At 36.2% G+C, this 27,972-nt stretch overlaps 1 protein-coding gene across 2 annotated transcripts; it reads left to right on the top strand.

The window, feature by feature from the left end:
- Window positions 1-4,498: 4,498 nt before the first annotated feature.
- PLRG1 (pleiotropic regulator 1) lies at window positions 4,499-21,041 on the top strand. 2 transcript variants are annotated; one of them, XM_060012174.1, is made up of 16 exons: window positions 4,512-4,612; window positions 6,005-6,111; window positions 6,405-6,476; window positions 7,144-7,286; window positions 7,985-8,038; window positions 8,900-8,993; window positions 9,209-9,290; window positions 10,718-10,819; window positions 11,563-11,655; window positions 13,710-13,859; window positions 13,949-14,050; window positions 14,548-14,650; window positions 15,373-15,481; window positions 16,496-16,635; window positions 17,114-17,307; window positions 17,881-21,041. In XM_060012174.1, the coding sequence occupies exons 4-16, from the start codon at window positions 7,157-7,159 to the stop codon at window positions 17,938-17,940; spliced, it is 1,413 nt and encodes a 470-aa protein (XP_059868157.1). In that variant the 5' UTR covers window positions 4,512-4,612; window positions 6,005-6,111; window positions 6,405-6,476; window positions 7,144-7,156; the 3' UTR covers window positions 17,941-21,041. The 2 variants fall into 2 exon arrangements, with proteins under 2 accessions (XP_059868155.1, XP_059868157.1); XM_060012172.1 differs by lacking the exon at window positions 6,405-6,476 and having other exon boundaries at window positions 4,499-4,612; window positions 17,881-21,038.
- The last annotated feature ends 6,931 nt before the right edge of the window (window positions 21,042-27,972 follow it).

The following is a 27,972-nucleotide window of genomic DNA, read 5'->3' as shown; positions in this document are numbered from 1 at the left end:
GAATGACTGTGTGGTTTATATCAGACACCGGCCACATGACAGGTACTTGACAAATATCTGTTGAACTAGTTTGTGAACACAGAATGAGTGAATGATTGAATAAATAAAATGAAATACTGATTCTCTTTGTCTAAGAAGGCATAGGTTTTGAGAACCATATTAAATCATTGTTAGTCTCTGTATGTTTTTTTTGTCTTACCCTGAACCACAGTATGAGAACCACTATCCAAGGGGAAATTAATACTGAAGAGTTGGAAGCCAGCTTGGATCAGAGCTTGATGGGCAAGCCTGAGACTAATGTGACAGTGACAGCCATAACTGGTTAGCATCTGCAATGGGAAAGCACATTGCAGGGAAGAAGGGTAGGGCTAGCTCTGTCTCTTATGGAAAGTCTCCTTCTATTGACTTGGTAGATATCAGTTTGCTTTTCTTACGGAAGCTGATACCATGGCAATAAGGAGAAAAATAGGACATTTTCTCCTTCAACCCAATGCCAATCACAGGAGCTAGAGAAAAGACAGAGATGCTCTTTTGCTTCTGTCACATTAGACTCAAAACCACAAAGGGTGTGACCAACACCAGTTGGAGTGCTGCTCCCTTCTCTTGGAATGACCCCTAAAATGCAGGAGTGGGGCTCCAGCAGTCCTGTTAGTATTGTGATACCCTGACCCTCTAGCCACAGGTGACTGAGTAGGGGCAGATCCCTTACCCAAGCTAGCCCTATCAGCTTCTCTCCCCCAGTTTTATGTTTGCAAAGGAAATAAGCAAAGGAAATAATTAGGTTGATTGGCCTGAGGTCATATTCATGGCAGCATTCTAGAGAGAAAGCCTACCAACTTCAGCAGCAGGAGCCACCAAAACTTCCAAACTTGATCATCTGATTCTTCTGCGAAATCTGAGACACCTGATTGTCCTTTTAAATAGTACCCCCATTATTTTTTGGTAAGTTAATGCAGGGGAGTACTATTTAAAAGGTAAGTTAGGGCTTCCCTGGTGGTGCAGTGGTTAAGAATCCTCCTGCCAATGCAGGGAACACGGGTTTGAGCCCTGGTCCGGGAAGATCCCACATGCCGCAGACCAACTAAGCCTGTGTGCCACAACTACTGAGCCTGAGCTCTAGACCCCGTGAACCACAACTCCTGAAGCCCGGGCGCCTAGAGCCCATGCTCTGCAACAAGAGAAGCCACCGCAATGAGAAGCCCGCGCACCACAACGAAGAGTAGCCCCCGCTCGTCGCAACTAGGGAAAGCCCGCGCACAGCAACAAGAGTCATGTACCACAATGTTCATTGCAGCTCTATTTACAATAGCCAGGATATGGAAGCAACCTAAGTGTCCATCAACATTTGAATGGATAAAGAAGACTTGGTACATATATACAATGGAATATTACTCAGCCATAAAAGGAAACGAAATTGAGTTATTTGTAGTGAGGTGGATGGGCCTAGAGACTGTTATACAGCGTGAAGTAAGTCAGAAAGAGAAAAATAAACACCGTATGCTAACACATATATATATGGAATCTAAAAAAAAAGGTTCTGAAGAACCTAGGGGCAGGACAGGAATAAAGAGGCAGACGTAGAGAATGGACTTGAGGACACAGGGAGGGGGAAGGGTAAGCTGGGACGAAGGGTAACTGAGAGAGTGGCATGGACTTATATATACTAATAAATGTAAGATAGCTAGTGGGAAGCAGCCGCATAGCACAGGGAGATCAGCTCGGTGCTTTGTGACCACCTAGAGGGGTGGGAGGGAGATGCAGGAGGGAGGAGATATGGGGATATATGTATAGCTGATTCACTTTGTTATAAAGCAGAAACTAACACACCATTGTAAAGCAATTATACCCCAATAAAGATGTTAAAACAAAACAAAACAAAAAACAAACAAAAACAACAACAAAACAAAGACCCAACGCAGACAAAAATCAATTAATTAATTAAAAAAAAAACTCTAAAAGGTAAGTTAATTAGTGGCTGAGATAGCTTCTGGGGTTTGCTGAACTATTTCAAAGGGAAAGTTAAGATCAAATGTTTGGGAATCAAACTGAGTTTTTAAAAAAAGCATAAATCACACATCGGAAACAGAAGCTGTATTTTCACACAATGCAATAAAGCACTTAAAGTGATTAAGTATATAGTACCAGTAGTAAAACTCTGTAGAAAATAAAAACGTTTTATTTGGAGTATTTTATAACATTCATTTAAAAAATCTTTCACTATTTAATAAAAATGTCTTAAATTAAATTAATAGTATTTTCTGTAAAATATGCCCAAGATTAGATTAATGACATAACAGATATTTATAATTTTGAGTCTTCTGATCCAAGAATAAGGTATGCATTTTCATTGATTCAAATTTTCTTCTTTATGTCCCTTAAGCTTTTTTCATATGACTTGCATACTTTTCATTTATTGTTATGAGATTTTCCCCCATTATATATTTTAACTGCATACATAAAAGCTATTGATTTTTGAAAGAGAATATAGAGATGTCCTATATTGGTGAGTAAAAAAAAAATTAGCTTAACTAATGAAGGGAGACTTTCCTTAAGATTTGTACTATTGGTTTCACCCAAACAGACTTAATAATATATATTAATAAAGTATTCACCATGTGTGCTTTTGGGAACAAACCTCCTACACTTATGAAGAGCAGCAGTGACCCCTACTGCTCAAATAAGGCAGCTCTAGGTGTCAGCCAGGACAGGGATTCTTTTTTTTTTTTTCCTTTTCTTTTTTTTTTATTGGAGTATAGTCGATTCACAATGTTGTGTTAGTTTCAGGTGTACAACAAAGTGAATATGTTATAAATATACATATAACCACTCTTTTTAAGATTCTTTTCCCATATAGGCCATTACAGAGTATTGAGTAGAGTTCCCTGTACTATACAGTAGGCCCTTATTAGTTATCTATTTTATATATAGTAGCGTGTATATGTCAATCCCAATCTTCCAATTTATCCCTCCCCCTTCCCTGGTAACCATAAATTTATTTTCTACATCTGTAACTCTATTTCTGTTTTGTAGATAAGTTCATCTGTATCTTTTTCAGATTCCATATATAAGCGATATCATACGATATTTGTATTTCTCTGTCTTACTTCACTCAATATGACAATCCATGTTGCTGCAAATGGCATTATTTTGTTTTTTATGGCTGAGTAATATTCCACTGTATACATGTACCACATCTTTATCTATATTGCCATAGATATATTAGAACCTTGCTTATCTTTCTATAATTTTATTGCCCTTTGCTGGTCATGTTCTTTTGTATAGTTATTTCTATCTATAGGTAAGGTATACTCTGATTTATTTTCCCAAGTACATATTTTATAATTATGGCATTTCCTTGCAAGGCCTACCATCAGTGGCCACTGCTATAGAAAATCAATTCGTAAGGCCAAATTTACACTCAAATTCAGAAATGACTGTATTTTCAAATAGAAGGATGGTCTTAATTTTTGTAATGAATTAAAAATTAATTCCTAAATGAGATGATCAATTCACATTGCTATACTTTTGATAGATTTTTCTCCCTCTCAAAGTATACACAACATGCTCTGGTGACAAGATCTGTGGAAACTGACTATGGTTAAAGAACAAGCAGAGTCAGTAAAATGCTTGTCTATTCAAGTTTGCAAATGTCCAGTTCCATCAATTTTCCTTCTTATGTGGAAAAATAGGCACGACTGATCACAAACTGCAGATTTTACCTGGGTATAAAACAAAATGCCAATCCTTTGACACCAGTCTGTATACACACAAAAATGGCTAAAGTCTTCAGTTGTGTTTTTCTTCCACCAGCTTTGACAAACTGTACCCTGGCATTGTTGAAGCCACATTCATCATCAGACAACGAGGAAATGGCCAAGAGTTATGCCATTGTTGGGATATTGAAAAAAAAAAAAAAACTATGCTGGCTGAAAATAAATTTGAGATTTTGCCATATGCTGTTAAAGCCAAAATCTTTTGCAAAATTTCTCAAATTGAAACCATTCCGCAATATTCACTCAACAAGTGTTTCATGGACAGTGTAAGTGGAATTGTTTTTTAGGCACCAAGACTACAAAGATTTCTAAATGCTTCCAGCCAAATTGAGCCAAGTAGCGGAATCAGGCGACAAAAATCACGGAGGCGACCCCCGAAGAAGGCAAGGAGGGGTTAAGAGCCTTCGCGCTCTCCGGACCTTCCCTAGAACTGACTGCTGAGGTTGTCTGAAAAAAAAGTATTAAGATTCCAGAAAACAGAGTGCAAACAACCACAGCCCTAAACCAAAATATTTAAGGCTGAGAGTAAGGCAGAAAACGATATTATCTCAAGATTTCTGCAGAAGCGAGTAAAACCTTTACTCCCGCGATTCCGGCAGCTTTCGCCCCGCAGTCTCGAAGCTCCGCCCCACAGGCGGCCCCCGAGGAGAAAGGCCCGCCCTTTGGCCCCAGACTGCCTGCGGCCCACCAGCGCGCGTGCGCAGAGTCTTACGTCACATCCGGCGCCAGGACGCCCGATTCAGGAAGGGGCCGAGTAGTTGTGGCGGCGGTTTCTGTCCAGTTGGTTGGAGTTTCATCCTTGCTGGAGCGAGTGGGTAGACCGCGGCGTCATGGTCGAGGTAAAGTGACACTTGGGTGCCCAGGGGCCATCTGTTCTGGATTATTTTTCTTTGGCGGCGGGCGTGAGGGATCGAGGGTGCTGGGAGTCAGGGGAGAGTAGCGGCTGCGAGGGGAGGCTGTTTGGCCGAGGCCGGGTAGTCTCTTAAGGTTTTTAGGGAGGCAGAGAAGCCGGATGAGAGCACAAGTTGGAGGTTCTGTCTGGGCGGGAAGCCTGAGATAATTCCTCCAGTTTTCATTTGGCCCTTGGGCGCTTGAGCTGGGCACAGTCCTCTGAGGCGGAGTTTCTGTCGATGTTCGACCATTGGTACTCGCTGCCTGCTGGGTCGAGTCGGTGATTCTGTGTCTTACAAAACTGGCGGTCTTCTCTGGTCTTCATTTTTTGTCTTACTAAAGCTCTTCCCCGGGAAAACCTGCCATTCTTGAATTTTTGCATTTTCCGCTAGCTTGAACAACTATTAGCAAGCCTTGTTCGTTTTATCTCAAAATTCTTGACTCTTGTCCAGGCCCACTGCCATCACCTGAATTCAGACCACATCATCTTCCACCAACGCTGATGCATTAGCTCTTTGGTGGTCTCCTTGCTTCTGTTTCTGTCACCCTTCCCCCACCCCCAGTAAATTGATCAATTTAAAACGTAGGATGTTCGAGCTTTTCTTGCTTAAGACCCTTTAGTGGGCCTATGTATCTAGAGCAAAAATGCAGACCGTTGCAATGGTATAAAAAAAACTTATCTGGATCTTGTCTATCCTTACAACCTCGTCTTGCATCATCAACCCACCCTTTCACCAAACATACACAGCTGTACTGCAGGTTCTGGCATTATTTCGGTTACCAAACGCCTTTGTATTTACATGGGCTTTTCTCTCTGCTTGGATTGTTCTTACCTCTATTTTGTGCAAGGCTAACTCCCTCTCTGCTTAACTGCCACCTCAGAGAGATCTTTCATTACCACCCTAAGGTCTTCCTCTGTCCTCGGTCTCAGCCCCCTGCTTGTTTCCTTCATAGCACTTATTAAAATGTGGAGTTACTTTGTTTGTTTTTATTTGCCTGTTTCCTCTTGAGCACAGGGACCGTGGCTGCCTTTCATCATTCTGTTGTTAGTTTCTAGCACAATACCTGCCACTCAATTAGTAGGAGTTCAGTAAATATTTATTGAGTAAATGACTAATCTCAGGCATCACTCAGCTGGTATACCTGGGGCTCTGGCCCAAGAGGAGCTTCTTCCTCTTCTCTGAACTTGACTCCTATAGCTTGCTACAGATAGCTGTGGTGAGTGGTACAAAGCTTTTTACATATTTAAACATGTAAAGTGTATAACTAATTTCACTTTAATTTAGGTTATGGTATATATAATTTGTAGCTAGATATGTAATTATACTCTTTTGTTCTAGGAGGTACAGAAACATTCTGTGCACACACTTGTGTTCAGGTCATTGAAGAGAACCCATGACATGTTTGTGGCTGATAATGGAAAACCTGTGCCTTTGGATGAAGAGAGGTAGGGATAGTTCCTTTTCAATTGCTAGAATATTTCAACTTATAATATTGGGGGAAGAGAGCAGGGAGAGGGGAAGGTTTAAAGATTAGTAAGTAATACTAACTCATAGGATATCTATTCAGTAATGAGTGGTGTTTGGGCATAATTTAAGCTGAGTTAACTTTATTTTTTTTGGCCTTATCTTTTACAGTAAAAGTCCCATTAATTAATAGCATTTTACAAATACCCAGTAATTAGGAGAGTCCCTTTTAGGCGTTATATTTTATAATCAATCACTTTGTATGTGCTTTCAGCTTCCTGCTGCTCTCAGAGCCTTGCTGAGCTGAAATTGTACCTGGCCAGTACCTCTACTCCCATCTTTTCTCGTTAGTATGATGAAGATTTTTGAGTGGTGGCATATTTTTGGTTCTACATCTCCAGCTCCAGTCTGGGATTGCATTATGTGCAGTGTTCCTTCTTTGTCCTTTACCCTTCTTTAAAAATCTACCTAATTCCTCAAACAAGCATTTATATTTAATTTACCAAGTGGACTATCCTTAAAAGTAGCATAATAAGTGCATTTGTTTCTAAAATGCTGAGTTAAGTACTTGGATTAGTTTGAACTAATCTTTCTAGGTATATCCAGGAAAGGTTACTATAGAAGCTTTTACTGTATTTTTATATTTAGACATTTGAAGGAAAGTATACTGACTTTGAGGTTTTTTTTAAAGGATATATTAGTTTCTATATATTTTTAAATGAGTTAGACCTTTGATAAATCAACATGAAAGTTTTTATATGATTGGTTAACAAACTAAACTATTACTTAATGGATGCTATGTGGTAGATTGTGAACAAAAGTGTGGAAATGCACTTGGAAATTTTTTAAAATATTGTTTAACTTTAAAATCTTAATAGTAACTTTTTCTACATGATTAGGCAAACTTAAGCTACTTAAATACTTGTTTTCTGGATATCTGTGAATATATTTACATTGGTGAATATATTTAAAGTACTCAAAGATACATTTTTATGTTTATAATTTTTAAATAGTCACAAACGAAAAATGGCAATCAAGCTGCGTAATGAGTATGGTCCTGTGTTGCATATGCCTACTTCAAAAGAAAATCTTAAAGAGAAAGGCCCTCAGAATGCATCAGATTCATATGGACACAAACAATATCCTGCCAATCAAGGTGAGTATGGCATTGTCAGAAATGTCAGGATTTATATGTGAATTTTAAAAATAGAAAAATGAAATGTCTTATTAGTGCTTCTTCTGGAAGGACTTATTAGAGCCATACCCTATTTAACAGCTTGATTTCCTCATTGGAGTAGTGAGTGAGATTATTGGTTGGTGGATTTTTCCCTTATAGGAAATTAAAACAGTGGTATAATGATGGCAGAAATTCTTAGGATATGGAGATAGTCATAGTGGAGACTAAAGGAAAAATTCCTAACCTGTGGGGAATTTTTCTTTCATCTATCTGTTTTGGCTATAATTCAGAAAGATGATATTAAGTACTAAAATTGTAGTGAATAAAGATAATCCAAGATTCCACAGGAAAACCATTTGTTTGGAAGATAAACCTGAGTGGATTATTACTTGATAAGATGACCTCTCTACACACCATTGCTATATAGCAAATGTACAAGCTTTCTTGACACCACATCAGCAAATGATCAGAGAACTACCTGTGAACATGGTCTTCAGAAGGCAAAGCAAAAATGATCAACTTACCTTATTTCTGAGGCTTGGGCTTAGTTGGGAAAATTTGAGATATCCAGTTGATAATTTAATATTATTTAATCCATTAAAAGACGTGATACTTGTATATAAGATAATTTTGCCACAGATGAATTTTCTCTCTCTCTCTCTCCCTTTTTTTAATAGGACAAGAAGTTGAATATTTGGTGACAGGTACACATCCATATCCACCAGGACCTGGTAAGTAGCTGTTATATTTGAAAATGTCTTATTGTCACTTATATTTCCATGACTGAGCCAATAATATGATTCCCATTGCCTGTAAAATATAAGATAAGCTCAATAACCAAGCATCCAGGCATAGCTGTTTAGATGATAATTAACTAAGTTTCACATGCATTCATTCAGCAAACATTCTTAACCACTTATTTTTTTTTAGGCACTGTGCTAAGAATTCAAAGACAATAAGACTGCTCCAGGCTAAGACAAGCTTATTACCTGGAAGTTTAGTCGGACACATAAATATCACGAAGCTTATAAAAGTGTTAGTATAGAAGCAGGTATGATAGAAACATATCCTGGGTGTGTTGTATGTGAAGAGGAATTAGCACACAAATGGAGTGGCCAGTATAACAGGGTGGAGGACAAAAAGCTTAGTATATCCAGGTTCTAGTAATTTTAGAGGACGGAATTCACCATATTCAAGTATAGATGAATTGGTGCTTCTTGTTGTAGAAATTTACATTTACCCTTCGAAACATTCTGTTAGTATTTGGGGAACTGCTTAATTTTTATATTTGAAGGTAATATCCCAAGATAATAGAAATTTAACTTTACTATCTTGGGCTATGTTAATATTAAGCTGTTTTGATTAAATATATGAGACAAATTTGAGATATATGTTGTTGGGCAATATTTATTGTAAAAGAATTAGAAACAAAAGACCTACAAAATGTAACAAAAATTTTTGTAATATCACCACCTAGAGATAATCACCATTACCTTTTTGTTATGTTTTCCTCCACTATTTTATTGTAAATGCATGTAAATGGAAGCAAAGATAGATACTAAAAGGAGTTGATTTTTTTTTTATTTCAACAGGGGTTGCTTTAACAGCGGACACTAAGATCCAAAGAATGCCAAGTGAATCAGCTGCACAGTCCTTAGCTGTGGCATTACCTACTTCTCAAGCCAGGTAGGAGATACTATGCTTCTAAATAACAAAGATTTTGAAAGCATGGTTTACTGTTCACATTTTTTCTCATTTTTAAATTTGTTTCTTTGTAGTTACGTATTGTATGACATTTTCCTTTACCAGTGCTTACAAAAACTTAAAATATAGAGTCAGTCCTGCAGAACACCTGACTGGAGACATTAAGTACTTAGAATATGGTGTTTCTTTTGCCTCAGGGTTGATGCAAACCGTAGTGCACCTGCTGGAGGTGAATACCGACACCCTGGGGCTTCTGACCGGTCACAGCCTGCAGGGGCGGTAAGTTGTCTGTGTCAAATCACATCACACTGTAGGTTTCTAACTTTAACATGTTGCCTATTTCCATTTATTCCAAGATTCTTACCTTAAATATTAATAAATGAACATTTTCCTTGGACTTGTTCAAGTAAATAGCGGCCTGAGCTAGTTGCTAATATTTCATAGCCCTAAAATTTAAGTTGCTAGTGGATTGACAGAATAATTTAAAGTTCTGTTAATTCTGTGTCTACTTGCACGTTGGACATAACATTTATTTTGATGAAGATAATGTGATGATGCTCTTTATTACCCACTATTAAAAATGCAAGCATGGTTATTCTGAAGCTTCTATTAGTACGTGTTAGATACGAAAGTGTTTTTTTATTAAACTCTCATTTGGTTTGTACGGTTAGAGTTGAGTGCTATTAGTTGAGTGCTATTATTTCTGTGTATGTGTATCTGCATTTTCTTCTGCGTTTTTTTCCTGTGTATATAAATGTGTATCTTTTACAATCTTACAATCTTTACAGTCTTACAAATGAGCATTTAGAAATATATTATTTGTTTGTAAGTAAATGGCAGCTACTGTTGTTATTGGTGAAAGTAGTTATAGAAAGAATAACTGAAAACATGCAGTTTGCTTTATTATGCTGTTACTTGAAGTGAGTGCAGTCTTTACTTCCTCAGTTTATTATGCAGTTGCTTTGTGAAGTGAATGAATTTGTAGTCCTCCTACCAGGGTCTTTAGCCTCCATTCACAGAATCTGCCCCGGCTTTCTGCCTCCTTAGGATATAACATAGGCTTCTTGAGGGCAGTAACTTTACAAACTTTTTTTGGACGGGTGGATGCTATCAGTATATGGTTATATCAGCTAGTATACCCTTTAAGATAGTATTGAAATACTTTTGTGGGAGATAAATAGAAGGAACTTTCGGTTTCTCCTTTGTAGTATGAAATCAATAATGTTAAAATATGACAAAAGCAACGGTATTAATCCACATATATTTACTTAAATAATAATGGGAGCTTACATTTAGCATTTACTACTCTGTTACAGTCTTCATAATAACTGTATGAGATAGTTGCTGTTATTTCCATTTTACTAATGAGGCACAGAGGTTACATAATTTATACCCAGGGTCATTAGCTAGTAACGGACAGAGTTGGGTTTTGAACCCGTGCACAGTGATATGTGCTCTCAATGTTAAGGTTCTGCCTCTCTGAGATTTTTTAATTGTTTTTTAAAGTTAAAATTAACATACGGAAAATATAGTTCTGATTGGAAGTCTTAGACTCATTTTCTAGGTATGCAGATATTTTTCAGATATCTTTTTTTCTTTACTTAAGGAAAAAAACTTTCATAAATCCCTTTGACTTTCCATTTTTGAATTGATAACATGAAACATTAGGTAAGATATCTTTAATAATTAATCTATTCCATATCTAGGTTGTTATGGACAGTGGCAATGCCAAGAACTCCGCACTGATGGCTAAAAAAGCCCCTACAATGCCGAAACCTCAGTGGCACCCACCGTGGAAACTCTACAGAGTGAGTGAATCTGTATATTATTCCACTACATGAAACATGATCACTGCTTTCCAGTTAAACAAGAGCCGAGGAATGGAATAAGGAGGAAACAGAGTGAATATGAGAGCTGGTAGAGTGATCTGAGGTGGGGTGGAGGGAGGGGCTTAGACAGTATCTTAAAAGATACTTTGGGAAGGAGACTTCATTAAATGGAAGCTATACTTGTATATTGTATAAGATACAGTATACAATATTGATAGAGGCTACTAAATGGAGAGCAGACAAAATAAATTTAGGAAAGTGTTCGAGGTGTTCTATGCGAAGGCCAAAGAGAAAATCCATACATCAGGACATTTCTGTGGCCCTACCAGTTATCTTTTTAATTATAGTAAATTGGAATGATTCAAAATGTACCAAATCTAAAATAAAATGTAAATAGTAGGAAACGTACAGCTAGACAAATTATCATACCTTAGAATAGACTCCCTTTTGGTGTATAGATCTAACAAATCTTAATATATATATGAATTTGGGTAACCACTACCGCAATTTGGATAATAGAAGTTCCATTGATTCAAAAACACCCCTGTGCTGTTTTCTTATAATCATATCCTTTCTCACCCCTGCCAACCATTCATCTTTTTTCGATCACTGTAGTTGTACTTTTCAGTTGTATCATATTTAACATAAGTGTGATGAGTTGAAATTGAATAAACTTTAGCTTCTGTGTAGTGAGCCTGCTCATTCTACCTTTTTAAATACAGGTGATCAGTGGGCATCTTGGCTGGGTTCGATGTATTGCTGTGGAACCTGGAAACCAGTGGTTTGTTACTGGATCTGCTGACAGAACTATAAAGGTAATAAAGAAGGAAGAAAAATGTAAACATGATTTTGTGTTTGCCGTGTAATTTTAATGTTTTATTTCCTCTGGTGGGAATTGCTGTTCTAGTTCTCTGATTTCTTAGACCCGAGTGTGGAGTAAAATTTATTATCTATACCAGTTAAAAGTCCCAAATAGGGCTTCCCTGGTGGTGCATTGGTTAAGAATCCACCTGCCAATGCAGGGGACATCAGTTCAAGCCCTGGTCCGGGAAGATCCCACATGCTGTGGAGCAACTAAGTCTCTGTGCCACAACTACTGAGCCTGCGCTCTAGAGCCCACGAGCCACAACTACTGAGTCCGTGTGCCTAGAGCCCATGCTCTGCAACAAGAGAAGCCACCGCAGCGAGAAGCCCGTGCACCACAATGAAGAGTAGCGCCTGCTCACCACAACTAGAGAAAGCCAGCGTGCAGCAATGAAGATTCAATGCAGCCAAAAATAAATAAATAAATTAAAAAAAAAGTCTCAAATATCTGTTTGAAAAGTGGTATTTAAGCAACAGTTTTTTTTCCAAACAGTACATGCTGACTGTTTACAACTAATTTCTTCATATTTTTTTCTCCTTCTGGTTACAAAATTAAAGCATGCTTATCTATAAAAAATGTGGAAAATGTAAAGGAGTATAAAAGAATATAGACCCAGGGCTTCCCTGGTGGCGCAGTGATTAAGAGTCCGCCTGCCATTGCAGGGGACCTGGGTTCGAGCCCTGGTCTGGGAAGATCCCACATGCCACAGAGCAACTAAGCCCCCGCGCTACAACAAAGAGTAGCTCCCACTCGCTGCAACTAGAGAAAGCCTGCGTGCAGCAATGAAGACCCAACGCAGCCAAAAAGAAAGAAAAAAAAGAAAAAGAATATAGACCCATGCATAATCCTACCACTGTCATATTTGAATTTTCTTTTTAACATTTATTTCTGTGTATGTGTATCTGCATTTTCTTCTGCGTTTTTTTCCTGTGTATATAAATGTGTATCTTTTAAAAATCATGTTTGATATGTAATTTTGTTCCCAGCTTTTTTTCAGTTAATATTGTGTCAAACGCATATTCCTGTCAAAAACTGAACATCTTTTTTTAAAAATTTATTTTAAGTATAGTTGATTTACAATATGTTAATTGCTACTGTACAGCAAAGTGATTCAGTTATGCATATATATACATTCTTTCTCATATTCTTTTCCATTATGGTTTATCACAGGTATTGAATATAGTTCCCTGTGCTATACAGTAGGCCCTTGTTACATATTCATTCTATGTATTATGGTTTGCATCTGCTAATCCCAAACTCCTATCTTTTCCTCTCCTGAACATGTTTTTAAATGGTTCCATAGTATTATGTCATTTAGATATTCTATAATCTATTTTCCTTCTGTTAGGCATTAAAGTTTTTTTAGTTTCCTGATTTTTCACTAACATAAGTAATGCTGTAGTTAATATGTGCCTAAAGCTTTTTCTGTATTTTAAAGTGTTTTGTTATGATAGTTTCCCAGAAAAAAGTATTAAAGGTCAGGCATTCTTGAAGTTGACACCCAAAGTTAAAAATTATTTTCCAAAATGGGTGAATTGATACTTGCAGCATGTGAGAGGATCCTTTTCAGCACATTGCTTGTGTTTTTTAAAAAATATTTACTATTGTGATAAGCAGAAGTGAATATCTAATCTTTCAAAAACTGTGTATAAAATTTATAGTGATGTTGAAGTTTTTGATACCTTTATTTGCTACTTTTAGGTTTTTTTTTTTAAGTTGATGCCATCCTTGACTAATTTAATACCTCAGTATTCATACTTTTACTATCAGTGATATCCTTTATATATTAAGAATATTAACTTTTTGTCATCTGTGCAAATATTTTCCCAGTTTGATCATGCCCTTTAATTCTCTTTTCCCTGATTTTATTTTTGTTGATGGGGTCATTTTGCAAACTTTTATATATTTTTATCTTTCACTTTTTGAAGACAGTTTTAACATCAAGATTCTAAAAATTTGCTTTGGAATAATAAAGAAGAAAAATTAAATATTTTTTGATTGCAGATCTGGGACTTGGCTAGTGGCAAGTTAAAACTGTCATTAACTGGGCACATCAGTACGGTGCGTGGTGTGATAGTGAGCACGAGGAGCCCGTACCTGTTCTCCTGTGGAGAAGACAAACAAGTCAAATGCTGGGATCTTGAGTATAATAAGGTAAGCATGAAGTTAAGGATTGGAGACATTATGGGCCCCTGTTTATCTTCCTAATTGTAGAGATTTTAACTTTCTTTCTTATTTTTTAGGTTATAAGGCACTATCATGGACATCTGAGTGCAGTGTATGGTTTAGATCTGCACCCAACAATCGATGTGCTGGTGACCTGTAGCCGAGACTCAACTGCACGGGTAAATGGAATAGAGCTGATCTGTACATATATTGCATCTTACAGTATGCTTATTTGGTCCTAAAGTCATGTATTTTTTGATAGAGTATTTAAAGATAGTTGCCTTGACCCATCAATGCCCTACCTAGTCTTCATCTTCTGAGTTCTGTGGCCCCACTATGTCTATAATTGGGAGGCCCCGCCCCTGATATGCGACCTCTCACATGCCAGTCTATCACCACAGCTGTGGTCCATTAGCTGTTTCATTCAGTAGCCCCATTATACCCATTCTAGTCAGTAGGTCCCCTGATCTTGTAGCTTTTTTCCCCACTGGCTGCCTCCTGTATACATTCCCCAGCCAGCTTACAGGTGATTATTTCATTTACTCACTTTCTTCATTATATTCAAGGCAGGCACACAAAGTTGTCGAGTAGATTCCCAGGCTTGCATTGATCTAGTTACCTGCCTGAGATATGAATACCTGTTCTCTTTGATGGTATGTCTGTTGTGTTTTGATAGATTTGGGATGTGAGAACTAAAGCCAGTGTACACACGTTATCTGGACATACTAATGCGGTGGCTACAGTGAGGTGTCAAGCTGCGGAACCACAAATTATTACTGGTACGATCGATACTTTTCAAGTTTACAGTATATTCATATCAGAGTGCATTATGATTATATACTTTTCATATTTACTATGACTCTTGCTTTGTGTTGTATATACAGTGTTTCTGTGTGCACTTGAAATTTTTTGTGGTAACATTTCATCCCATTGTTTTTATCTCATACTTTTTACATATCATAGAATCTTTGTATCAGGTAATGTCTGACTAGAAAATAGTGCTATTAGATACAACTAAGCATTGTTTTATAGTATCAGAATTACCGGTCTAGGAAATTAAAGTTAGAAGACAAAATACTCTCAGACTTTTAGAGCTGGTTTGAGTCTTGTTTTGCTTAAAATATGGTTAATATCATTGAATCTTCAAGACTAGAAAATAATTCCTTCCCGTGTGTTTCATTAACTAAATGATTATTAGAGTTTTTTCCTTCCTCTCCACTAGGGGATGACATCATGTATTTGTTTTATTTGTTATTCACATTTGTTCTAGTTACTCAGATGACAGTGCAACAAGCGTTTATTACATTCTTTTAAGAATTAAACTTAAAATCAACCAAATATTTTGGAACTATAGAAAACAATTAGCCAAGGATTAATATGACTTTTATTTCATATATATATGTCTGTGGAGGAATGCTTCCAATTTTATTATATTTAACTTTCACATTCTTTTTTTCTGATTTGTGTGTATCTTGGGGATGTGTGTGTATTCTCCTTACAGGAAGCCATGACACTACAATACGATTATGGGATTTGGTGGCTGGAAAAACAAGAGTCACATTAACAAATCACAAAAAATCAGTCAGGGCTGTGGTTTTACATCCAAGACAGTAAGTATGTTTTCCTAAGTAGCTTCTCTTCTTTCTTCAGTTCTTAGTATAATACAGAAATACCAATATGAATACTACTTTGGTAGTCATTTAGCCACTGTCATTTTTTCACCTGTGCCACATATGAACATGCATTTCTTTTATTTTCCTTGCGTAGTATTTTGCTTCATGGCCTCTATAAGACAAGGAAAGCTTTCTGCATGGTGAAAATGATGTCAAATGAGATAACACGAATAAATCATGGTTAAAAGTTGCATGTCATAATCGAAGCTAATAGTAGCTATATTTAATGTTTTAGACATAAATATTATTAGGCACTGAGCTATACATAGAATAGTTAATTCTTAAGGAGGAAGTTAATATGATCGGAAAAAATAGTAGTAATCATGAACATTATAGTCAGAGTATCCCAAGAGATGGAGCATAATATCACAACCTGTTGTCTATGAAACTATATCACCTGGCACTTTCTGGTCACAAGTCATATCTTGCCTCTCCTCCTCTCTTTCCCACTCTCCCTTACCTTTATTTTCACTCTTGTCCTTCCTCCCTTTCCCTGTCTTCCTCATTCCCTTTATTCCTCCCCCTCCCTTTCTCTCTTCCTCTTGCCTCTATTTCTTCCATTTTCTCCCTTTCTTCTTGTTCTGTCTCTCTCTCCTCTCTCTCTGGCTTTCTCTCTTGCTTTCTTGAAAATAGTTACATCACCCCTTGCCCTTTATGTGAGTTTAGGGGTTTGTATGTTTATTGCTTTAGCTTAGTGTAGAGCATCGGGGAAATGAGAGGAAAATAAAACTTCAACCTAGGACTTAACGTACATTTAAAATAATTTAAAAATCTGATTTAACTTGGAACAAATACCTTGATATTTTTATCTCTTGGTATGATGATAATATTTTGCTAAAACTGCATAGATCCTGACTACACATGCAAAATACAACCATAATCAGATTTTATAAAATCCACCATTGTATTTAACTTGGTTTACTTTATCATTAATTCTTTATCTCATTTCAGTTACACATTTGCGTCTGGTTCTCCAGATAACATAAAACAGTGGAAATTCCCCGATGGAAGTTTCATTCAAAATCTTTCTGGTCACAATGCTATTATTAATACACTGACAGTAAATTCTGATGGAGTGCTTGTATCTGGAGGTAAAATAAGATTTTTATGATAAATATGTTTTAGTCTGTCATTTTTTTCTTTTAGTGAGTAAAATTTCTAAGTCATCACACCTAAGTATTATAGCAGAACTTGCCTGTTCTAACGTTTGTTTGAATGTTCACGTGTGTTCATGCATATTCATAATGCATGTAGCATATTTCATAGTTTAGCTCTCTTTAAGTTACCACATTGATAAATCTAAGTTAGGGGTTTATGCCAGAAATCGCCTAAAGTTTGGTTGTGTGTTCTGGAGTTGAATGTCGTTTTGTGGTGCTTTTTGAGATCTATAATAAATTCTGAATTAAGTACAAATGAAAGTAGACAAACTGATATTAAGAGGAGCTTGAGTGCCTGCATCTTATATATCTTTGTAGTAGTGACTGCAGTTACTACTGTGGTGCTTAATAAACATTTGTCAAGCTGAACTGTTGAGAGGACACCAGGTTTAACTATATCTTTCCCTTTAAGCTGACAATGGCACTATGCATCTTTGGGACTGGAGAACTGGCTACAATTTCCAGAGAGTTCATGCAGCAGTGCAGCCTGGGTCTTTGGACAGTGAGTCAGGAATATTTGCTTGTGCTTTTGATCAGTCTGAAAGTCGGTTATTAACAGCTGAAGCTGATAAAACCATTAAAGTGTACAGAGAGGATGATACAGCGGTAAGATTTCTGTTTCATATACATTGTAAAGTATAATAAAATCAGCCATGCGAATATTGCAAGCGTTTTCTCATTTTAAAGTTACTGAAATTATCAGAAGGGAAAGTAATCTTCATAATATTAAAGTATTTGTCATCTTGAATAGTGTCTGCTCATAGGTTTCTTTATTGGTTTCATTGATGACAGCAAATCAATAGTTTTGATTTTATCTCAACGTTCCTTATTAGAGTTATTGGGAAAATCTTACACTAAGAATCACAGCAAATAAGTTGATTACTATGCAAATTAATTCTAGAATCATAAGCTTTGGTGTTATTAGAATGTCTAAATAGCAATTTTATTTAAAATGAAAAACCGTAAACTGAATTTGTAGCAAATGCATTCATCCTTTATTAGATTCAGATAATGCCAAAAGTTTGTCACTTATCTTAAAATTGTTAAAGAACTGCTAAATACATAATGCCAAGTAATATAATTTTGAATAAGTGCCGTATTTTTGTTAGAAAGGAACCTATTAAATATGAAGCAGGCCAGAAATACTTTGTTTTAACTTACTTACTTTTCTATTTTTAGACAGAAGAAACTCATCCAGTCAGCTGGAAGCCAGAAATTATCAAGAGAAAGAGATTTTAATGTGGCGTTGTCTTCATGGTGGTTCCAGTTTTGTTTGTTTTTTTTTTAGCTTGGTGTTGATGGGCATATCCAGTCATTTGTGCTCTGGCTAGGAATATAAAGCAAAAACTCACATGCTTGAATCATTGCTTTTTCATATTTTACAATGAACTGTCCTCTCCCCATGTTTTTATTTCTAAAATAAACAGTTTGAGATCCTAGGAGGTAAGATGCAGATATCAAGCATATGTGGGTTTGTTGAACATAACTATCCTAAAGATAGAATGATTTATCACTTTTATTAAAACACACTTTTTTTTTTTTAACTTACAGAACTGCTTACTGTAGTAGGACATGTTTTGAGGGGAGCAGTCTTTCTTTTTAATCCTTTAAAAACTGGTGTCTGTGACTGATAATTTGGGATTAAAGGATTTGAAGCGTTAACTTCTGTATGTTTATTCCACATACAGTTTTTGAGTGCATGTTCTGTAAAGTTCTGCACTAGATACTGTTCAGGAAGTAGACAGATGAGATGTGTCTGTCTTTTCAGACAGGGGTCCCCAACCCCTGGGCCACGGACCAGTACAGGTCCGTGGCCTGTTAGGAACCAGGCTGCACAGCAGGAGGTGAGCGGCGGGCAAGCGAGTGAAGCTTCATGTGTATTTACAGCCACTCCCTGTCACTGGCATTACTGCCTGAGCTCCACCTCCTGTCAGATCAGCGGCGGCATTAGATTCTCATAGGAGTGCGAACTCTACCGTGAACTGCGCGTACAAGGGATCTAGGTTGCGCGCTATGAGAATCTAATGCCTGATGATCTGAGGTGGAGCTGAGGGGGAGATGCTAGTACTGGGGAGTGGCTGCAAATACAGTTTATCATTAGCAGAGAGGTTTGACTGCACAGAGACCATAATAAATCAATTGCTTGCAGACTTGTATCAAAACCCTATCAGTGAGTGTCAAGTGAAAACAGGCTCAGGGTTCCCACTGATTCTGCATTATGGTGACTTGTATAATTATTATATATTACAATGTAGTAATAATAGAAATAAAGTACACAATAAATGTAATGCGCTTGAATCATCCCAAAACTATCCTTCTGACCCCATCCCCAGTCCGTGGAAAAATTGTCTTCCTTGAAACTGGTCCCTGGTGCCAAAAATGTTGGAGACCGCTGCTTTAAGACTTCCACTTTAGTAGCTTATTACAGAAATGCTGTTATAGAGGTACCAGCGAAAAGCCAGGACAACACAGAGGAAAAGCCCATTTATTTTCCCTGAGGAGGATTATGGAAGACTTCTTAAGAGTCAGCGGTGTTTGAGCTGAGCCTTGAAAGAGGTCAGAGAAGAAAAAGGGTACTCTAAGATGAGGTGTGAAGTGACAGGCCAGACATGTGAGAGGTGTGTGTCCCAGGAGTACAGAGATGTCTACTGCAGTTGAATGAGAACAGCTGGTGGTGGCAGGGAAAGCTTATGTTTTGAGTTTCAATTGTATTCCACAAGCAGTAGGTTACCAATATAGGTATCAAACCCTGGAGAAATAACTGGAGGTACCAATGGACGTATTTGAAGCTATAGCAAGGGCTGCAGTCTCTTGTGAAGACTTCATAGAAAAGTGTTACTTAGGTTTCTGATGCCTGTGCCTCTTTCTAGCATATACCGAGTTTTACAAACCCTGTCCTTAGGATCCTGATTCCCTATCAGGCAAGAAAATTTGTCACACTTCACTTTCTACAGTTAGAAAACAAAATTACAGGAACAATCAGTTTAAAATTTGTTTCAAATTAAGAAATTATACCATAATTTTGAATAAGCATTTCCAAATATACATAAACCATCTTGCATGCTGTAGGTGGGAGTGTAGTTGTTAACAACCTTTGGGAGGGTAGTTTTCCAGAGTATATTGAAGATGCTTGGAATCTTTGGCTAACTCCTGATTAGAAATGAAATTACTAGGAAACTGCCTAATGGGAATAATCTGACAACTGTACACAGCATACTTATTTCACCTTTGTCTTTAACTAAAACTAGCCCATATGTCCTAACAATAAGGGACTGGTATAATAGATTATGGTATCTTCATGCAGTTTCCATTAAGAGTAAGAAATATCTCTGGAATAATAAGATGTCCAAATTTTACCCTTATATATAAAAGGAAGCTGTGCAAGCTTTTTTTTTTTTTTGGTAGAGTAACTTGTTAATGCTCTAAAAAATACTGGAGAAGTAACACCACATTGTTATCAGTGGCTCTGTGAGAGTGGGATTATGGGAGAACTTTCATGATTGGCTTTATATATTTCTATAATGTTTTAATTTTCTATAAGCATGTATTTTGTAAACTTAAATAAAGAAGAAAACCCCACTAGACTTGCATCCCTGGGAGATTCTAATATGCCTTCTAAAAGAAGAAAAATCATAGAGGTGAATAGTATCCCAAAGCCCAGTCCAAAGGCCAAGGAGAAATTACTAGCACAGGGTGGTGAGAATGATAGCTCCTGTTATCCTGCGTAGCAGAACTTCAACTATTTTGTTTGTTAGACACAAGTATCAAATTCTGAAGAGCATGAAAAAATCCATTTCCCTGCTTCATGCTGTCCTGTATTATGGTGTTCTTGAATCCTCTTGCAAAAAGTTCATCCACCATGTATGGTCATGAACCCCATGAAATTTTAAGCAGAATTTCATGCATGTGCCTTTTTTAAATTTACTTGGCAGAACCCCAACCTAAATTTCTTACTCTGCCTATGCCTTGAGTACACTCAAGCTGTAAAATGATGTTAGAGAAAGACAGCTGTGCTAACTGGACTCATTTCTGGCTTATGAGCACACACCTCAGTTAAGCCATCAGCAGTGACCACACACATTTCCACAGTTACGCCTTCTGCCTCCTGTTAACAAAGGATGAACTACCCACCTAAGAACAACTTTGCTGAGTATGTGTACAATTGTAGCCTTATACTCTCGCTTACTCAAGAACTTTGCTTCCACAACCCCCCCTTTCTTTTCTGCACCATAAATTCCTTCCCTTTTTGCCAAATGATTCTCATCAACAAATATGTTGTATTTAAATAAGTATTTAATATATGTTTTTAAATATGACTGTCTTTAAAAAAAATCGCTAAACGTAATGTTCCCTTCTAGATATGCACCATTTCTCTGTTTCCTTTTATAACCTTCTAACCTCATCTCTGACTCCTCACTTCCCTTTCTCTTAACTGACTAATCCAAAAGTAATGAAAACAAATGTGTTAAACATAAGTCATAAAAAGAGAAGAAACTTTAAAAAATAGTATAAAGTTGATAAATAGTGAAATAAAAATGATGTAGTTAGTATATAAAGCTAAATGTTAAATTTTGGGTGCAAAAATAAAGTAAATAAAAACCAATTAAGGGGCTTCCCTGGTGGCACAGTAGTTGGGAGTCCGCCTGCCGATGCAGGGGACACGGGTTCGTGCCCCGGTCCGGGAAGATCCCAGGTGCCGCGGAGCGGCTGGGCCCGTGAACCATGGCCTGCGCGTCCGGAGCCTGTGCTTAGCAACGGGAGAGGCCACAACAGTGAGAGGCCTGCGTACCGCCAAAAAACCCAAAACAAAACAAAACAAAAAAAACAAGAAACAGAAGAATGATAGATATCCTAATAAAAATTATAAAGGGGAGAGGGGAGACAATTATGTCCAAATCCATGTCATTATATTTAAACAGTCAAATAAAATGGTTAAGTTTTCTTAAATTTATTTTTATAAATTCCTATGATTGCAGAACATGCAAAAAACCCTACATAGATTACCATAGAAGAAATAGAATTGTCAACTACCAAAACCACCTGCATATATCATAAATCTCATGGAGATTCAGAATGAAATTCTAATGACAATGCACTTTAATTTTTTCTAGGACCTAGATAAAGAAGGAAAGCTTTCATGTTTTAAAATGTAAGTATAACAAAGATACCCAAATTCCACAAAGCACAAAGGAAATTATGACTTTGTTTATGAATATTGATGCAAAAATCATTAGTAAAGTCTAATAAAAAAATTAAGCTTCACATATCTAAGTGGAAGTTATTCTGATAGTGCAAGGAAGGTTTCATTAGAAAAATTTCTTATTGGGAAACAAATTAATGAAATTCACCACATTGTTTTATATAAGGAGAAAAATCATGAGCGTCTTCATAGAAGATAGAGGCATTTCAGTATTTAAAATCCATTCTTCATTAAATAAAAAACTTACTAAACATAGGAACAGGTGGATACTTTTAAAACTTGATGAAGTATAACTACCTCAGTTGTTAATTGGGAAACACTAGAAGCATTCCTATTAGCATCAGAAACAAGACAAGGATGTCCACCATCACTACTTTTAACTTTTTTTTAAAATAACTTTCCACTACATTTAGATTCAAGTAAGAAATTGAAGTATAATAATTGGGAAGTAGGAAATAAACTTACTAGCAGATGAGTCAATTATGTATCTGGAAAAAGAATTATCTGAAAACTGGTTAAATGTCAGACAACATTTTATTGTAAATAATTCAGATAAACAAGATTATCAACCAATATATGCAGAAAAGTCATTTGACAGAATTCAAGAAAAATACCAGCCCTGAGAGAAAGAATGGGGAGATATGTCAAAATTTCTTAAAGAGTAATTATTAGGAAGTATTTAATATACTAAATTATTCTTTGTGGTGGAACATAGAGGCAGGCACAGGAATAATAAAGGGATATCTGCACTCATTTTTTAATTCAGTATGTTTCTGGGAGTTTTAACAGGATAAGAAAAGAAAAGTCAAATTATAATGATTTGTAGGTAAGGCATATAAAGGAAGCAGATAGAAAATCTGTTAAAACGTGAAAATGCCTTATAAGATGATTCCATACAAGATGAATATGGGACCTGAAAATTAGTATTTCTTGACAACAGCAGTGAGCTAGCTGTTTCATATTGTCTACAAAATAACCACTTTCACACTATGAACAAAACCTATAAAATATTTAAGAGTAGCTTTAATAGGAAATGTGGAAACTCTATGTAAAGGAACAAAAAACTGTAAAACTCGATTGAAGGTTTTTAAATGGAAATGCACACCTTGACCGTGGAAGAAAAGACACTTTTAACTATGCTGTTTCCATGAAAATTAACACATAAATTTAATATGATCCCAATCAAACTTTCAATGAGTTTTGTTGGAAGAACTTGACAAATTGATGGTCAAGTTTATGTTGTAAATAAAAGATATCAAACATTTAAGAAACTTTCAAAAGATCAGAATCACGAGCGGTAGGGGCACCAGGTATAGAAAACATATAGTTATGTCAGATTTGTTTATTAATGCAGGAATAAAAATTCAAGTCAAGAGAACCAAATAGATAGCCCAGAAACAGATATAGTTATATATGGAAATTTAGTAGGGCTCTGATATCGAAAAATCCCAGTATTTTATTAAAATTTAAAAAGCTGGGCACTAGTCTAAGATTTATTTATACTTATCTAAATGTAAAGTTTATTAATATAAATTCTATGACATGTATGTCGAAGGACATTTAAGAAACTAAACATTGATACCTTCTGAAATGGAATAGGGTCTTGGGTAGATGATACACTCTTTTTAAGGCATACAATATGATGATTTTATTTTATTTTATACATATACATAGTGAAGTAACTACCTCAGTCAGGTACTTCACGTATCATCTCCTCACATAGTTACCTTTTTTGTTTATGATATAAGATAAAGAACCAATTTCATTCTTTTCATGTGGATACCTAATTTTCCCAGCATCATTTATTCAAGACACTGTCTTTCCCTATGGTGTATTTTTGGCACCCTTGTTGAAAATAGTTGACTGTACATATTTTGGTTTATTTCTGGGCTCTATTTTCTTCCATTGGTCTCTGTGTCTGTTTTTATGCCAATACCATATAATTTTCACTAATACAGATCTGTAACATGATTTGAAATGAGGAAGTGTGAGCCCTCTAACTCTGTTCTACTTTTTCAAGGTTACTTTGGCTATTTGGGGTCTTTTGTGGTTCCATATGAGTTTTAGAATTGTTTTTTCTATTTCTGTGAAAAGCGCCATTGGACTTTTGATAGGGATTGCACTGAATCTGTATATCACTTTTGGTAGTATGGATATTTTAACAATATTAATTCTTCTGATCCTTGAACATGATATATCTTTCCATTTGTTTTTGTCTTCTTCAATTTATTTCATCCATGTTTTATAGTTTTCAGTGTACAGATCTTTCATCTCCTTGGTTAAATGCATTCCTAATATTTTATTTTATTCTTTTTGATGCTAGATGATACACTCTTTTAATGTACATTCTTTGGTATACAGAGCATCTTCCCATGAATAGAGGATTGGTTAACATATTTTTCAGTATCAAATAAATAACATGCCTTTTTTTAAAAGAATGTAGTAGACATTAATGTTGATGTAGAAAGATAGCCACAGAATATTGGGGAAAATGTGAGGAACACAATATATAGCATGATCTTAATAAAACATAGGTATTGATATAAATCTAGAATGACATCCATTAAACCCTTAGCAGGAGTATAAAGTAGAAACTAAGGTAAATCTTTTACCTTCCATTTCATTGGATGTAACTACTACTTCCAGTCAAAATAGAAAATATCAACCAGGTAATCACATCCATTAGTTATTTCCTCACTCATACATAACTGTTCCACATCCAGACACATTCATGGAGAGTCTTTCCACATGTGTCTTTATCTCCCAGCTCTCGAAGAGAGCTCGAAGTTCATTCAATAAAAATTAGTTTAGTAGTAACTTCTGGTGCGTGGAGATGGTGGCATAGGGACTACTATGCTGCCATTAAAAAAAATGAAGTAGATTTAAACATGCTGATATAAGAAAAATGGCCAAAATAGAAGAAAAACACAGGAATCTATTAAATAAATATAAAGGTGGTTGATTGAATATACATCTACTTTTGCTTCTTCCCAAAACCTCATTAAAATGACAGTAGAATTGTTTTTGTTTGTTTTAGTCATAAAACTGCAAGGATAGGAATAAGCAAAGGGAAAAAACAGGAATAAAATTTTGGAAATCAGAAGGCATGTAGACAAGTGGTAACCAATACACTGGAGAAAGCTGAATCTTAAGTTGTCAATGAGGGAAGCTAAAAAAGGAAACCTACTTCCTTCATGCAGCAGAATCAATCCTCAAAGACTCAGAAATGGACAGTATCGAACCAGAAACTAGGGTAAAGGAAGACAATTACACAAAATGCTGAGGCCTCGTCATTAGAGTTGACAGGTAAAATAGAAGACACCCAGATAAGCATGAATTTCAAATAAACAATAACTTTTCAGTATAAGAGTGTTCCAAATATATGGGATATATCTATAATAAAAAAGCATTCATTGCTTACCTTAATTTCAGGTTTAGTTGTCTGTCTTTTATTTGCTAAATCGGGCAACCTTACTTGGAATGGACACCCCTTCCCCCCAGGAATGCTTCTCTACAAAGGAAGGAGAGAGGTGTAGAGAGAATAAACACTGGCTCCTCCCATCTCCCTGCCCTGTGAGTTCCTAACAGTGTGTTCTATTAGCAGAATCTAACTGGAAGCCAGATGGCAAAAAAGCCTAGGAAATGTTGGGTTTTTTGGCCCCTAGTCACAGTTACAGAGCAAAGGATAGAATGAAGGGTCTGGGGATAACAGACTGTAAGTAAATAACCAGCAACCTCTTATATGAATGATGTAGAAATTTAGCTTAAGATACCTATAAATACGAAGGTGCATCTTGGTTAATTTCTTTCTATCCATGCTTTTGGTTGCCTACTTTGGCGCTCAGACATTTTCACTGCTTCTTTTGGGAGTGGGCAAAAAATAGCAATCATAAGTGAATGTGAGGTGTCATAAAACAAGTAACACACTGGAGGTCCACTTGGAAATGCCATAGGAATGTGAAAGAAGGACTGTTCATTCTGATCAGGGGCCCTTTACAGAATGAGTGGCATTCGAATGGGACTTCATTTGCATGATGAAAGAGGAAGAAAGGGAAAGACATTCCCAGATGGACAATGAGATCAAAACCAGAAGTGAGGAAGCGTGCAGTGTAATCTGAGAATAGCCTATGTTGGGTGCAGCTGAGTAAAGATGATGTGTGGATGCGGGATGGGGATTGAGTCTGGTCCTGTGGGAAGAGCACCTTGTTGGAGGAGGGCCTTGAATACTCAGTTAAGAACTTGGTTTTTATTCTGCCATATAATGCATAAGGAATGGGAAATCATTCAAAGACACTGAAACCAAAGAAAAAGTTAGATGTGAACCAAGTGTATTTGAGGCCAGATTAATGGATGAGATTTCTCAGGAAGCAAGAATAGAGAAGTGGGTCTCAACCTTGTAGAACCCATGGCCCTTATTGATAAACAGATGAATACTCACAGATGCCTACCCTGGGGGATCTTTATGACACTTACTCTAATCCACTGCTTTCTTCTGCTTACCCCAGCCAAACCCAATTTTGTCAACCTTTCTTCTAGTATTTTGAAAAAAATAATAAACTTTTCTCTCCTAAATCAAAATATATATAATCCAAAAATGTTTTGCTTGTCAAATTATATTAATGCCACACTCATAAGCTATTGAAGTAAATTGTTATAGTTATTTCATGAACAATTTGGCAATGCGCAGTATATTTCATTGCAATTTGATGTGCCTATTTTTTCTATTCTTGTGTGTATGTATGTGTGTTTGTGTGTGTATATATACACACCATATATATATATATATATATATATATATATATATATATATATATATATAGGCTTTATTGGTACACCTGTATTTAGGCAGAATGTTATGGACTGAATGAGTACCCCAAAATTCATATGTCAAAATTCTAACCCCCTCTAATTCTATCAGGATGTGATAGTTTTCGGAGATGGGGCCTTTGGGAGGTGATTGGGTTCTGAGGGTGGAGCCCTTATGAAAAGGATTAGTGTCCTTGTAAAGAGACCTCTGAGAACTTTCTGGTGAGAACACAGCAAGAAGATGGCCATCTATGAACCAACAACTAAGCAGGCCGTCACCATACACTGTGTCTTGATCTTGGATTTCCTACCCTCCAGAACTCATTTCCTATGAGAAATAAATGTTGTTTAAGTCACCAGTTCTATAGTATTTTTGTTACAGTGGCCCGAACTGAAACTGACATGATTTCTATAAATGGCATCACACTATACCTATTGAGGTATGCTTTGTTTTCTTAACCAATGTACTTAAGGATCTTCCCCCACCCTGTATTTGTACATTACTTCATTGTTTTTAATGATCTTGTATTCTATAGTGTGAGCATGTCATTATTCATTTAAATATTACACTACTTGAAGAAATATATTTTTTTCTTTTTTAATTGGTTACTACAAGCTGTCCTGGAATTCATATCATTGATCTTTTGTACATAATGACGTATTTCTATAAGATAATAGCTAGCGATAAAATTCCTGGGTCATATATATAGATACCCCCATTTTCATGTAGACAGCCTAATGACAGTGAAGTCTTCTACAACTTATGCTGCATTTGTATCTTAAATTCTTTGAATCCAGTTATTCCTTCTCTTTAGTTTGTAAATGAGTTAAGGTGCAACAGTGTAAATTTCTCCCCCTCCATAAAAGGAGATTATGTGGGACATCCTTAATATCTAACAATAGGAGAATCTGTTGGAAAAACCTAAATGTCCAACAATTTGAGGACACTTGAAACGTTTCAGGAAACAGAAGGGTTTATTTTAGAGTTATCTTTTCTTTAAAATATCAAAAATTTTTAATACTATTCTGCTTGTTTGACAATATTTTTGATTGATAATTTTAAAATACTGATCATGCTTGATGAAATGTAGGATTGGAAAAAGTTAATATGGGTCTTCTTTTGCTGAATTACCCTTTTTAAAACAGCATCATTGGGATGTAATTCATATACCATACAATACCTCTACTTAAAATATACAATACAGTGGTTTTTAGCTATTCACAGAGTTGTGCAATCATCACCACAATCAATTTTAAAACATTTT

The sequence above is a fragment of the Delphinus delphis genome, chromosome 5, assembly GCF_949987515.2.
Source record: "Delphinus delphis chromosome 5, mDelDel1.2, whole genome shotgun sequence".
Taxonomy (NCBI): Eukaryota; Metazoa; Chordata; class Mammalia; order Artiodactyla; family Delphinidae; genus Delphinus; species Delphinus delphis.
Note: the sequence above shows the minus strand (reverse complement) of the source record. Positions and strands in the feature narration are given on the sequence as shown.